Source organism: Megalobrama amblycephala, linkage group LG6 (assembly GCF_018812025.1).
Source record: "Megalobrama amblycephala isolate DHTTF-2021 linkage group LG6, ASM1881202v1, whole genome shotgun sequence".
In the NCBI taxonomy this organism is placed as follows: Eukaryota; Metazoa; Chordata; class Actinopteri; order Cypriniformes; family Xenocyprididae; genus Megalobrama; species Megalobrama amblycephala.
Window position 1 is genome coordinate 22,917,328 of NC_063049.1, and position 14,910 is coordinate 22,932,237.

Consider the following 14,910-nt stretch of genomic DNA (forward strand, 5'->3'; position numbering starts at 1 on the left):
TTACTTGATTTAGCCTACTTATGATCACGATGAATAGGCAATAGCTAAATTAAACACTGAAAATAATGACTGTCGATGAAAATATCGAAAAGTTATCCATAAATTGGACGCTTCCTGCAAGTTAGCACCGTCTATTTTTCCTTGAATTGTTTCTGTATCTTCGATCAGCAAATTCTCGATAGCCTCCGTCCATGTTAACGTCAATAGGCTATATACCAAAATGAACCGATAATGTCATGCTGCAATATTCATATCCTCTAATTGCGTCAGTGAAATTATCACAGAATTAATTAAACACGGTTCCCATTTCCAATTGACCACACGGCACTGTAGGAATCCTAATTAATTATAATTAAATTAAGGGGACTCCATCCAGTGCAGAATTGATTTGAGGAAAAGCCGCTGAAAGTTGAATTCAGAAGCGCCTGTAATGACTCTAGACATGATGGCGATGGGGGCCGGGCTGAGGTGGCCGTGTATAAATAGTGTGATCTGAAAAACACAGACATAACAGCAGGAGTGATCTAAACCTTCTACACGCAAACATATCGCCGAAATCACTGTTGAGCAGACACAAAGATTCGCGTTAGATTCATTTTAAAGTGGATTTCCGTAATCAGCCATGGAAGAACTCACGGCGTTCGTGTCGAAATCCTTCGATCAGAAAAGCAAGGAGAGCAGCAAAGAGAGCATCACGTACAGGGAAGTTTTGGAGAGTGGTTTAGCCCGAGCCAGAGAGCTGGGCAACTCGGAGACCAGCCTTCAGGAGATTACAGAAACCAACAACAACCATTGTCCGGTACACCTTTACAAGGAGCACGTAGAGCTGGAAAAGGAGAAATTGAAGGAGTTTAACGTGACACGGGCTACTGACGGTGAGTTGCACTTACGCAAAGTCTAATCATGTGTTTCGCTGGAGGCGCGTTTACAACTAGGTTTTCGCGCGAATGCGTTTGGCGTTGTTGTAATATTGATAAAACCTGAATTACTGTATATTGAGGTCATTTTCATTATCTTAAAGAAAGATTTCGATTGTGTTAAGAGGCTAACTAGCATGCGAGTGGAGAAATTCAAGCTGTATTCAGCTGACGCAATGGTTCGTTGATGTGTGTGCCGTGTAGAGAACCGTTTTGTTTTGTAAAAGAACAACGAAAGGCAATTTTAAGTAAGAGAATCACAATAAATCTATAAAAATAGTCGTCTGTCTTCACATTTGAGGAATTACAGTCAAAACAATAGGCCCCTGTCTTGTCAAATTTGAAAGAACGATCTATCAATTTATTCCTTAGTGTTTCTTGTTGAATTGCCAGGAAATTACTAAAGACACATATTTACTCTTTACGCACAAAACACTCGTGTAAATAAAGAGTAAAACAGAATATAATTTAACACAGAACCATGTGGGTGATAATATTTTGAAAGAGATATTTAATTTAAAACGGGTTTGCTTTAAAAACTGTGAAGAAAGATGTTTAACAATCTTGGCAGGCCCATGATAGTTTGTTTTGGAATACAAGACCTCAATAATAGTAATAATAGCTAATAATAATAATAATAATAATGGGTAAATATAAATGCTATTAATATGCTACATTAAAAAAAAACAACAACAACACAACAACAAAGACATTTCAAAGAATCATTGAGAAAAGAAATTATTGCAGTAAGATAAAGTTTTGCAAGTTTTGAGTTCCAAAACTTCCAAATAACAAATTTTATTCTAATACTGCTCTGGAATGAGGATCCAGATCCATAATTTTTTTTTAAAGTGCAAAGCTTCATTGGCTTTTATTTGTAAACTTCTAATGTCTGTTAATATGATTAATATGATTAATATGACATAATGATCTAATCTATTTATCTAAATATAAGAATGCATGCATATAAAAATATCGAGAATATTATTGGTTTTATTTGGAAGTCAATTTTATTTGTAAAGCGATTTTCACAATGTTGTTTCAAAGCAGAAGTAGGTTGAAGTTATTCATCTCGGATTTTATGAAAATTGTTTTAATTTTTAGGCTAAAGTGTGACATCATGTTAATTAAATTTAGGGTATTTATGCCGATTCTGATTAAAATTCTCGCCATCTGCAATTAAAAAAAAAAAACTAGGCTAATGTAGACTAGGTAATAAACAAACGCTTTAAAAATAAATACTTTATGTGTTCATGTTGTATTTTCACAGGAATTTACGACTGCAAAGACAAGAAGGAGGATGTGAAATCAGAGGACGAGGACGCACAGAGTAAACTGAAGCAGAGACGGAGCAGGACAAATTTTACGTTAGAGCAGCTGAATGAACTGGAGCGCTTATTTGATGAGACGCATTACCCGGACGCCTTCATGCGGGAGGAGTTGAGTCAGAGGCTGGGGCTGTCTGAGGCCCGCGTGCAGGTAAGCGTCCATTCTTCCATACGTTCTGTTATATTTTATCCATTCTATTTTTAAAAATATATATATTTGAAAACAATTTCAGAACAGATAAATCAAGCAAATGACTACATTCAAATATTAAGAATTTGAAAACATTACCAGGAGAGCGTGCAGATTAATTTTTAAACGAATGCATCACGAATGCAACTTCTGGAAATGCAAATAACCTGGATGTCAATTGGGGGTTCATTTTTCATCGTTTTACGTACATGGTCTTGAAATGGTTTAAAGTAGGCCTAAATGTGTGAAAATAGCTCGATCATAATGGAGATAAATAGGCTAATGTCCACGGAGGTAATTCATAATCTGTTTATTGCTTTTATATATATTAGCAAGTAATAGAAATACTAAGTCTCTTATAATATCGCTTTTGTGGTGTTTATGTTCATATGCCCAGAGGAGTTTATGACTCTGATAACTCAATGCCTGTAAAACTAAAGGGTTTTTATTACTAGTTTATAAAGTTATAAATAATAGGCAATCTATTTACAAAGTACTGTTAAACATTTTGTTACAGAGGAGTGAACTGGCAGTGAAAAATAATCAAATAAATAGTGTGGTCGCTAGGCCTTTATTCCTCCCACACACTTGCTTAAGTATAGCTATTAAATTTGTATATCACACCATGCGCCTGAGATGTTTAACATTTGGAGACAGTTGTTGTTATACTCACTCACACACAAAGTATTTCTGTTGTCTTTCGATTTATGCGGGTTCAGTTTCAGTGGTGGGTGTGGATATGAAATAGCCTTTTAGTTCCTGCAGCAGCAGCTTTATTCAAAGGAAAACTTGCTTATGTGCTGCAGAAAGATCTAACCACATCATTAAAATTAATGAAGAGATTGAACCGCTGCTGCAGGGGATACCTTCTTATGTCACTCACCTCATTTTCTCCAACCTTATCTTTGTAATATCTGCCATTGGCTTGATATACTGTTCCTATAAAAATGTATTAGGAATAATTCAATTCGATCTTAACTCCTACAGTGACATACCCCGTGTTACAAAATGTAATGGGAAAATAAGTAACATTGTTTGCCAGTGTGACAGCTTGCAAGCACGACATTTTTTAATGTTTCAGAGGCGGAGGCGAAATCAGATTAAAAGAGGAGAGCAAAGAAGAGGTCAGAGCTGTGATTTGATGCAACCAAAAATTCATACTGCGTTAAAAACGCCTCTCTATGAGACCTTTTATGACTCATATCACATTCTAAAATTCGCGGAAAACTCTGGACGTGAGGTAGCCTATAGTTGATATGAACCTGCTACTATACTACTGTTGTATTGAAGCCCCACGCCGACCAGCTGTCAAGAATCTAATTGAAAGTTATGAGACCTCAGTGAGGAGAAGGCAGTAATTCAATTACGACTAATATCTTTCGGTTTTTGGTGCAGGGCTAAATTAAATGTCATTATTCACTGTCTCTAATAAAAATCAAACGGAAATCAGATTAGGGTATTTGTGAACCGCATCATTGAGTGGTCCTTAATGAAGAAATAACTGTCGAAACCAGTGTAGCTCACTTTCCCTATAGCATAGAGCTGGATAATTACAATCGATCAGAGATTGAAATATGATTGAAACATTCATTGTGGCGCGCTATAAGTCACAGTGTGACTAATAATAATAATAATAATAGACCTAATAATAATAATAATAATAATAATAATAATAATATGTCATAATGGAAAACCGGAGTGTCTTTAAAAGAACAGACTGACAGACCACCATTTTCTTTTAAATTTTAATGAGCGAGTCTGAGCGTTCATAAAGCACTTTATAGCTTGTATGATTTAACTGAACTGACAAAAGTGAGTAATGATGGAGAACATACAGTAGCATAAATTCACGTTGTTCAAAATTATTATTTCCCACCTTTTCAAGCAACTAGGCAAGCAAATTAATTATATGGGGGAGAAAAAAAAAAAAGATTTTATAAAAAACTATTTTTTTCACCCATGTAAAATTGTCGATTAGCCAATATGGTGATTTGAAAGGGGCTTGTAGGCCTTCATCATCATTTCATTTACCAAAAAAGGAAATTAAAAAAAAAATATAGCTATAAATAAAATATAGACCTCTTTAAATGTAAACCCAGCCAAAGAATACATAAAGAATTAATTTGAGTAGGCTAGAAGATACAAACTGCAATATTAACTATGAGGAAGAGTTGTGGAACAATGAATAACAGAACTCGCTTTTCCAATTAGAGTGTTTAATAAAGTAGGCTAATAAATTATCGGAGGCAACATAAATCGGAAAATTGAGTAGCCTACAACAAATTTGCAGTTTTTTTTTTGTAATTCAATGTAGCCTAAAAGCCATGAATGGTGGTGAACACGATAAAGCATAACCGTGTTTTATTTCTTTTTTAGGTATGGTTTCAGAACAGAAGAGCGAAATGCCGAAAACAGGAAAATCAAATGCACAAAGGTAAAATGCTACCTAATTATTAAATGTTTTGTGTAAACATTAGATTTTATTATTTTATGCTATTTCAATTTAATTTATGGGACACTGCCCTACAACCTGGGTGCTCGTGAGCCAAAAGCTCTTAGATGTCCTGAGCACGTGCAAACCTCATGCACCGCGGCTCTGACAAAACGCCATTTTATAACTCATTACATTTTGAACGGTGAAATAATCTACATTAAAAAATAATTATGACTAACTTTGCTCATTTATTATTCTTTTCTATTCAGGAGTTATTTTGGGCACCGCGAGTCACTTGGACGCGTGCAGGGTAGCTCCTTACGTGAATATGGGCGCACTCCGAATGCCATTTCAACAGGTAGGAACACAGGTTTCGTTCTTTAATATTTTGTGCTTTCAAATGGTCGCATTTCAAAACCAGCACATCCAAATGCAAATGTGCAGTTCAGTCGACTAAATAAACGTCTTATAACACCTGGGCCTAAAAGTAGCTTAGTGGCAGAGAAATGTTTTGGCTTTGACAAACAATCTGATTTGACACTAGTCTCCATGCGTCGTGCGAAGGGCGCGAACCTTTCACCTCCGGGACCCGATGAGAGACGAGTGAGATAAGAGGGACCGAGAGACATTTCATCTGGTGGTGAAGAACTGTCTGCATCACCCAGACGAGAGAGCAGCCATAATTAAGCTAATAGCACAGCGAGGGGAAGGCAGATAAAAGAGATTATGAAAGAGAGGAATAACGCACTGATGGTTATTGGCACTGAGCAGCATTGGCAGGGCCGAGGCGTGAGGACTGCATACTGAACACCACAAATGTCCACCACCTGTTGTTCTGACTGCCCCTGTAGTGGGGTTGCACAGTCCAATTTGACTGATTTGTGGAGACACTGGAGCAACGGGCCTGCTTTAATTTTTATGAGTATTTTCACACAGAGTTAATTCAAATAAATGCAAGTCAGAAGGCCTGTGGTTAGAAATTGTGAGTAGCAAAGAAACTCAGATGAGACAGGCTGTATTCATACCTGATTATTTGCCAAAAATAACAGACTACCAGGTCTGACATCCTCCTTTCAAAGTAATCTCCCTATGCTTCGTATTCATGCGGAAAACAAAAAAAGAAACATTGGTAAAACCTTCTTTCCCGGTGTCAAAAACTTGTGCTGCTTGTCAGATGTTGTATTTTAGTTGGACCACAAAATGTAAAGCTTTGAAATATTTATGATCCCTGTGCAGAGAAAGATACATGAGAAGAATACTAAAAAATAAAATAAAAAATAAGTCACTTTTTAAGTTGGCGGATGTCTAATTTTCACCTCATCTTACTGAAATAATTGCTAAGAATCTGCAACCTTATATTTTATGCTGCCTGCTTACATCTCCCCCCCCCCCCCCCCTAGGAACTATGCGAATAAATATTTATATATATGAGAATGAATATTTTGGGTGCGAAATTGTTTATTTATGCCATTGAATATATAATTAAGATTACATGATGTTACAGCTTTTAAAGGTTGTATGGAAAGATTCAGTGTGGATCAAACTAATATGCTGAGATTTGAGATTTGCAGCTGATGGAAGTTCTTTGACTATTAAGCCGTCTGAACGCATTGCATAATTCAGCTCAAGATCAGATGAAAAAGAATGCACTGAGTCGAGTGAGAGAGTGTTTTCACCGAAAAGCTTTGGAGCGGTGTCCGAGCCTGAAAGCGGATCCCTACCGCTCCTCGAGCTGACCCCACGGCCGCCGACTAACTCCGTGTTTGTTTTTGCTCACCCCGCAGGTCCAAGCTCAGTTACAGTTGGAGGGGGTCGGAACACACTCCCATCCTCATCTGCACCCACACCTCGCGGCCCACGCTCCCTATCTGATGTTCCCGCCCCCGCCCTTTGGATTACCGATCGCGTCGCTGGCAGACTCGGCCTCTGCGGCGGCCGCCGTGGTAGCGGCTGCCAAGAGCAATAGCAAGAACTCCAGCATCGCCGACCTGCGACTCAAGGCAAGAAAACACGCCGAGGCGCTGGGACTCTGACCCCCATGGGCTTCTCTGCTGCTCTGAACTGATAATTGCTTCTAACACAAGACTAAGCCTGTGAAAAGGCCGTGACACTCACAGTTAAAACAAAACAAAATAAAAACAAAAGAGAAAAAAAGGGGTGTAAGGGGAGAGAATGAGAGAGAGAAAAAAGTCACAAAAAACCAGCTGCCAAAACAAACCACTTGTAGAGAAAGGTAATTAAATACCAATGAATCACCTTTTACTTTTCGCCCAACAGGCAGGACTTCTTGGAGGCCACTGGCTCAGCCCTTTCCAGGCACAGATCACAGCCCCAGGACCATACAAAAATGTCTGGATGTCTGTCTGAAAACCAGCGTTTAGGAGAGAAGACTTTTTAAAAAAGCAAAGGCAGACACAGAGTGAGGCTAGAGGTTGTGTTTTTACGGACAGACACTGAAACTTTGGAATCGCAACCTCAAAGTGAAAAGAAAGAGACGGCCATATTTGCCTCCTACCACTGTGCCGCTGCCTAGTGCACGTGCTCAATTGAAGGATAGACCTATTGGGGCTGGCCTCCATTGTAACTGACATACATCTATGTTGATCACTGCCATGATAACCCTCCACTGCAATTCATATCCTAAAGCCGTTATTTGCATTCTCTTTTTTTTTTTTTTTTTTTGTTCATTCTGCTGTGGACAAAGACTGGAAACAGCAATAACATCAATGGCACAATCGCCTGGTTTTTAGTGGAATTCTTATGATTCTTTCTGTTTTGGGAGGAAATGTTGCATTGCTGTTATTTCCTTCCGGGCATGTGTATGGACTTTTAGCTTTCATTCTCATATTTTGTGCTCTCTTTTTTATGTGATGTGTCCTGGAATAGAAGTGAACCTAGCTTTTGCACTTCAGGTCTTGTATTAAGGTGTTTACAATCCTTAATGCAAGATATACTACTTTTATGTAAGGGGGAAACAAATTTGGCTTTCGTTTCGCTGAAATACATTTAAAATCACTTTTTTGGTTTCTTTCAAAAAGGATAAACAGTAACTGCAACTTTGTAATTTAACATTTTAAGAAACATCAGTTTAACTGAAATGCAATTATGTGCAGTTAAGTGCAATACTGTAAATATGGAAAACGTAATATAGCGGTTGATGTTTGCTAATTAAACAATGATTTTTAAGTTCTTGGGTTTTTGGCACTGATGTCGATGTGTTGAGAGTCCTTCGCCACAAACACATCTTTAAAAGCTGTGTAAAAGATAATTTGCTAACTCATTTGCAATGTGCCATAACTCCCCGAAGTTCAATGGTATTCTAATATAGTTTTGTACACGTGCATTTAAAGAGATATTGATATCACCTTAAAGCAGACAAGGGAAAAAGTTCATCTGACACTGTACAAAAATGCTCTAGGTTCATGGGTCATAAACACGTCTGGTTTTTAACATAACAATAAATCCACCAAAGACAACAATTTGAACGCATTAATAGAGGTAGAATTATTTAATTTAATGCTGCAAAATCATTTACAGTTTTAGCAAATGCATACACATTGTTTTCTCCCCGTATAAACAAGAAGCTGTTTCCTGTAAGCATCATATTGAACACAACATGCTCAAGAAAAACAGTATTATTTCCATAACCGTACTATGAAACAAATTGCCAGTTCAGACATCAATTGCCTTTGAACTACAGTAGTAGATCTCGGTCAGGTCTACCTCTAACAATAAACGCTACATTGTGGGCTGTTTTCGTTGTTCACCATTACGGTTGTTTAGGGATGTTTCTGTTTCTTTAATTGAAGTCATAGGTGCTTTTATTTATTATTTTATCTGAAAGTTTATAAATGTTAAATAGTCGAATTTCAAGTGTACATATTTACATGGCTTTGCATTTATTTTTATATATTTTTTAAATGTTAACATTTGCAACAGTTTTACGCAAACGTGTGACTGCAGTACATTTGTTTGACTAAAATGTAGCGTGTTTGAGTTTACAAACATTTCAGGGATGGTGGATGAAACCATAATTTGTGTTGAGATTTTCTTGATGCTCCAAGGAATTTGTTGTATCCCATCATATTGCATATGCAAGCATGCCCAAACATGATTCACCATTGAGTTTTTTTTTCTTCTGTTGTTTCACAAAAAAAAAAAAAAGAATGTACATCTTGTACAAGTAATCTATCAATAAAAGTTATAAATATTTGTAATAGAGTTTGTAAAACTTTGTGGCCCTCTGAAATTTTATGAATAAAGGTTGCTCTGGTTCAGTATATAATATGCACACATTATTATTTGTACAAACTATTACGACAAGACTCTTTATAGAGGAGCCACAATATCTGAAATGTGAAAAGCTACACGAAATGAGACCGATATTCTTCCATGAATGTGATGCTATATAAAAAAGAAGCATAAAACATCTTCTTTACCATCTACATGTCCTAAATAATGATCAAAGTCTAATCATGCCTCTGTCATGTATGAGGTGCAATATGTTTTTGTACCCTCCATATATATCTTAAACTAACATCACAGTCACAACTGACTTTAGCAAGCCTTTTTTGGATGGCTTGTTGCATCTGGAAACCCAAATCCAGATGTGTGTACACAAAGTAATTACAGCAGGCAACATAGTGGCTTTTTGTCTAAATCGCATGGAGAAATTAGTCCAAATGGCGTCCTGTTGAGCAAGTACCCCCTAAAAGGTCGGAGCACGTTTAATTTGTAGCTTAGCACTCATACATCAAGATGGAGTGATATAGGCAGAGGCTGATACCCGCACATTTAGGCACTGACCTCTGGCTGGGGTCTGCTGGATGAAGCGGAACATAACAGCATCCTTTTATGTGCCCTAATAATTGGCAACGTAGGACCGCCATCAATCAAGCCACACCAAGTCACGGTTTCTTTTTCAACATGCACAAACACACAAAGGTATTTATATTGGCCGCAAGTCACAAATAAAGACAGCCTTTGAAAGAGATTAATTAAAAGTAAACCAAACTTTTTTTCTTTTATTAAATCAAATGTTATTGCTCACATTAAAAGTGACTTGCATTTTATTGCAGTTGTATGGCTGACAACACTAAAGTTGATGTACCGTTTTATTTTCTATTATATAGCAATCTCTATAAATATATCATAGTACTGGCATATAAGAAACAAATTTCAGAAAATACTTCCCAATCTGGTACATTTGATGTAGAAACACTTAATGTAACATCTACCAACTCATGAGAGCATTAAACATCTTATGAAAAGTCCATGCATAACTTACGTAAATACAGTTTTCACCTGCAAGTGCAAGGAAATGTTTACCTTTTTAATATTTTCAACAAGGCTCTAAAGAAGAAAGGTGTTGGGAATTCTAGGTGGAAAAGTTCTAAAGCGTCCACATCAGGTCTTCAGGAGCCCGAGAGCATTTTTAACTTTAAGATACGTAAAATTCAGTCTTTGACATCCCCTTTCATTAGCAATTGGCAAAATGAACAAGGAGCTGGGCTTCAGTAACTGGAAAACATTCATCTGTTCTTCAACAGGAAGCGTTCCCCTCCACTGCAAAATTAATGAGAGTGAATATATTAAGTAACCTGGAACCTTAGGAACTTTTTAAATGTTTGTTGTGCAGACCTCAAGCATATAAATATACGCTCTGGAGCAGGACTTCAGTTGTTTATGAACTATATGAACTCAAAGTATTGACAATAACTAATGGCTCCAGATTTGATAGACATGTTTGTAACCAGTTATTTGGTTCTTATGTCAAAAACAATGGAAAACGCCAATGATCACTTGTGTGTTCAACTATTAGCCACTTAAAATGAAGACATGATATTCCTACAGAATCAACAAAAAAAAAAAACACATAGCCTACAAGTCCAGATGCAAACTTACACTGCATGGCAAAACAAGCTTGAAACAAAGAAATCTATTCGGAGCGATTTTAATCCAAAGTCGCCGGTGAATTAAGCCTTAATACTGATTTGACCATGAAGATTTAAAAGAGATCTAAAGCTTGTGAAACAAACGATGACAGCAATTTGTCCATCTGGGACTATTTTTGTTTTTTCAAGCCATTAAATCTGAACCAATAAGCTAGCCGTTTTATTGGTCTGCTTTCTTACTCCGTTAAAATCTGTTGTATTTTGAAGTATCAAACTAAAACCCTACAGGACCTGGATCTAACAGAATAGTGAAGTAGCAAGACTCTTCTTTAGGTGCCATTTCTCTTGCAGCATAAAAGTTACAATTCAAAATCTGTTAGCCTCCACTTTGAGAGACAAGTTACAGTACCTTGGTGGTTTACCTGTAAGAAGTGAGAAACCATTTGAAAGGTTCAAGAACCTGATCTTCTCAATCAAAAACTGTCAGAAAGACCAGTATTTCTAAAAGGTAAGATATCATTAAAAATGACTGAATTCATTTGTAAAAACATGAAGACGTAAAAAAAAATTACAGGTGATTAATCAAAATTAGTTTCATGAGAGTATTTGCAGATGTGTACTACAAACTAAAATGACTTTTAGCAGTACATCTACAACAGGACACGAAAAAAAACAACAACTTTATAATAATGTTTGTTTTAATGGCTAATACAGAAAATGCTTATAAAATAATTAATTGTCAAATCTACTTTGCATAACAATGAAACCAGTTTCTGTTTACTGTTCAGAGAAAGTGTTTCCTGTTTATTCCATTTTCACAACAAAAGGCTTAAATGGGTTGCTGTCTACATTTTGTGAAAGCTCTTATTGCTTAAATTAAATTATGCCTTCAGTTAGACATAACTAAAATATATTGATTCTGAGATCATGCCCTTCCAGACAGAAAATCAGATAAAACCAAACATTTATCTCTTGTTAAGATGCTTTGAATTATCATTATTTCGCATGTTGATTATTGTAAAATATTATACTTGCTGACATTAACAGAGCAAATTTCAAGAAAATAACTCTGAAGCCTAAGTTAAGATCTTGTATAGAAAAATATTTTAATTGGAGTTAATACCAGTGCTGTTTTTCTATTTTCGCTATAGCGATCAGTGGCAGTTTCATTTCTGGTTACAAAAAGTAATAAACAATCGAGTCGACTCTCTCTGCCATTCCCATGGCTTTCAGATAAGCTTCACGAGTGAATGGCTGGCGACACAGTGAAAATCTTTTCTTACTAGTGGGAATCAAAGTCAGATGCTTCAGAGGCAACTGAGTTTTCAATGCACTTAAGTCGATCTCCCTCTATTGGGAGATAAAACCAGTTAAGCGTTCTCATGTGAATGCAATGCAGCGATGCAATATTGAATGATGAAAATTTTGAAATCCATTTCACTGTTTACCGCATTTATGCCACACTATGCTTCACAGTCTCCACACATTAAGTAAATGTCATTCAAGTTGTGAACAGATGCTACTGTTTGAAATGACTCCATAGTGTCCATAAAGTTAAGACTTATTCTGTACAAAACAATACTTAACTTTTTTGTAACAAAAACAAGTAAAAAAGTGAATATTAATAAAGTAAATACTTGAAGCAGCTAAAGAAACTAGAAATACACATGGAGAGCAAGTCTAACCAGTTTGAAGCATTTCAACGTCTTGCAACAGAAGAAGCTGTGTTTTTTTTTACTAGATTCATAATAAAAGATCTAAAAATCTAAAAAAAGTGTTTTATAACCTTAATCATAATATTTTTTACCACACAAGTATGCAAAATTATTTACTGAGACAAATTCAACATGCATGCTTGTTAGGTTTCAAAAATCCTCTAATTCCAAATGTTTGTCCATACGGGACAAACTGTTTGTCTGGCAGTTTTTTTGATAATCTACCGTGACTTTTCACTGTGTATAATCTAAACCGCACACTAAGCTTTGTGTAAACCATGGCCCAATCCTTCAGCTTCTCTGTTGTCACTGTCAATTTGATTCAAAGTCCAATGTGGAGACCCATATTGTGCCAAAAATTACTTCCTTAACCCTTACGGTCAGCAACATGAAGAGAGCAGGTTTACAGAACATCAAGAGAAAACTTTTTCAAAAGGACTTTTCCAAAAAAAAAAAGATTGTAGAGAAAGCCATTATATGAACAATAAAGCACATTGTCAAAATAAATACCACATCTCTAGTTGTCTGAAATATCAAGCCACCAAAAATATGACGAGAAAACAATGCAGACGGAATTGAAATCTAAACATTTCAGTATTTATTGAGATGCTTGTCATTTGAGCCTTTGCAAAAGGGTGAACCAGAGATGAAACGGCATTAGATTCTCAAAAACAGACCAGGCTCAATTTGAGGAGGTAACACAAATGTGAGCTAGAGGCTAAGCAGAAACTCACATGTGGAAACACCCATAAAAATATAAAGCACACCAGATGATCAAACGAAAATGACTAAAATACTAAACTAAAAATAGGAACGCACAAGTGTAATCATAAGCTGTATCCATGTACAATGTAGCAAAAAATGCATAATGACTTAACATGGGACAATTTAGTTTAGATTACTAACCACAATGGTGTGCCGTTACAAAATACCATCATCCTAGATCAAACAAAACGCATGTTCTGTTTCTGTAGAAGGTCATGATACTTCCTCTTCACACTTCAGTAATGTGACTGAGATTTCACCAGATGGAGCCTCAGCATATCCTGGGTGAATGTTAATGAAAAGCAAACAGCCCACCTAAGCAGTTTACATGGTGTAGTTTCGCTTTAAGCCATGCTAAAGCGATCCCTTCGCTCCTACAAATAGAGAGCACTTGAGGGGAAAATAATTATATGCCAATTCCAGACTAAGGGTCAAATGTGTTATAATGTAAATGCAAACATCATCTTGTATTTCTTTTTTTTACAACAAAATGTTATTGAGAGGGGCATTGCCTGAAACGATATATTAGGCCTACTATTAATCAGATCTTCTTAGGCAAAAGTACTGACAGTTTAACAAACAAGGCATGCGTCCACATTACATGAAGCAAACGTGAAATTTCATATTTAGATTGTGGGCATTTGCAGGATTGTCAAGGCCTCAAAGGATTTCTTACGGGATTACCACAGGGCTGCTGGGCTAAGCTATGGTCTCACACCCTACATTCTAAGTGCAAGAGGTCAAAGCGGGCTGAATACATTTCAGTGCTATCCTGAGGGGAACTTTAAAATCAGGCATTCAGAGAAACACACTTGAAAAGTATTGTTTGGGTCCTTCGCGTACCGTTTCGAGTGAAATTGTTCATCAAAATACTGCTTTGAGTGTGTGGTCACGTAATATGAAATCAATATTGTCAATGAAAAAGACCACACTCATTTCTGTGAGACATATATCCTAATAATCATAATAAAGTCTGTTTTGACACATATTGTATTACTGAGGTCACCGGCTAACCCTTCCCCAATTATTGTAGAGAGCTTTGAGAAATTATTCTTGTGATCAACCTTGTTTTCTTGACAACAGGTAAGTATTTAAAAAAACAAAAAAAACAAAACAAAAAACAAAACAAAACAAAATAAAGGTGTTTTAAATATGATAAATATTGTACAACTTTTCTGGTAAGATCCTATTCACGTACATGCAATAAAAGCAGATCAGTCCAACAAGACATATAACAGAAGTCACCACTCAAGTTGAATTACCATGATAGAAACATTAGCATTGTAGCATAGTAAACAAAGAGTTACCACATAATGAAGGGATGAAGATGAAATTATGCTAAATATTATTGAGCCATTCAAGGAAAGTAAAATCTTACAAAACCAAAGGTGGAAATATATACACAGGAAAACAAAAATGGAAAGAAAAAAAAAAAAAGTGGACCACTAATGTCGCTGCAATATTGATAAGGTTCATAATAAAACAATGCAATAAACCAAACAAAAGCACTCACAATTAATCATAGTTAGCTGGGGGCACTTCTAAGAAAAATGATTTCATTTCAAGGGACAGTCTCAAGCGGTCTCTAATGAGATTGACTTCTCAAGCTGTTCATTTTGCTGTAAGTTGGCCATTTTGACCAGCTCAGACGTTTATGAGTGCTGTGA

At 36.3% G+C, this 14,910-nt stretch overlaps 1 protein-coding gene and 1 long non-coding RNA gene across 13 annotated transcripts in view; one reads left to right on the forward strand and one right to left on the reverse strand.

Annotated features, from left to right (window-relative positions):
* Nucleotides 1–14,910, reverse strand: part of LOC125270159 — a 173,792-nt gene that overhangs the window by 80,396 nt on the left and 78,486 nt on the right. The window lies entirely within an intron of this gene.
* Nucleotides 465–9,086, forward strand: shox (short stature homeobox). The gene is made up of 6 exons (XM_048193453.1): nucleotides 465–875; nucleotides 2,188–2,396; nucleotides 4,812–4,869; nucleotides 5,139–5,227; nucleotides 6,654–6,869; nucleotides 7,147–9,086. The coding sequence occupies exons 1-6, from the start codon at nucleotides 623–625 to the stop codon at nucleotides 7,234–7,236; spliced, it is 915 nt and encodes a 304-aa protein (XP_048049410.1). The 5' UTR covers nucleotides 465–622; the 3' UTR covers nucleotides 7,237–9,086.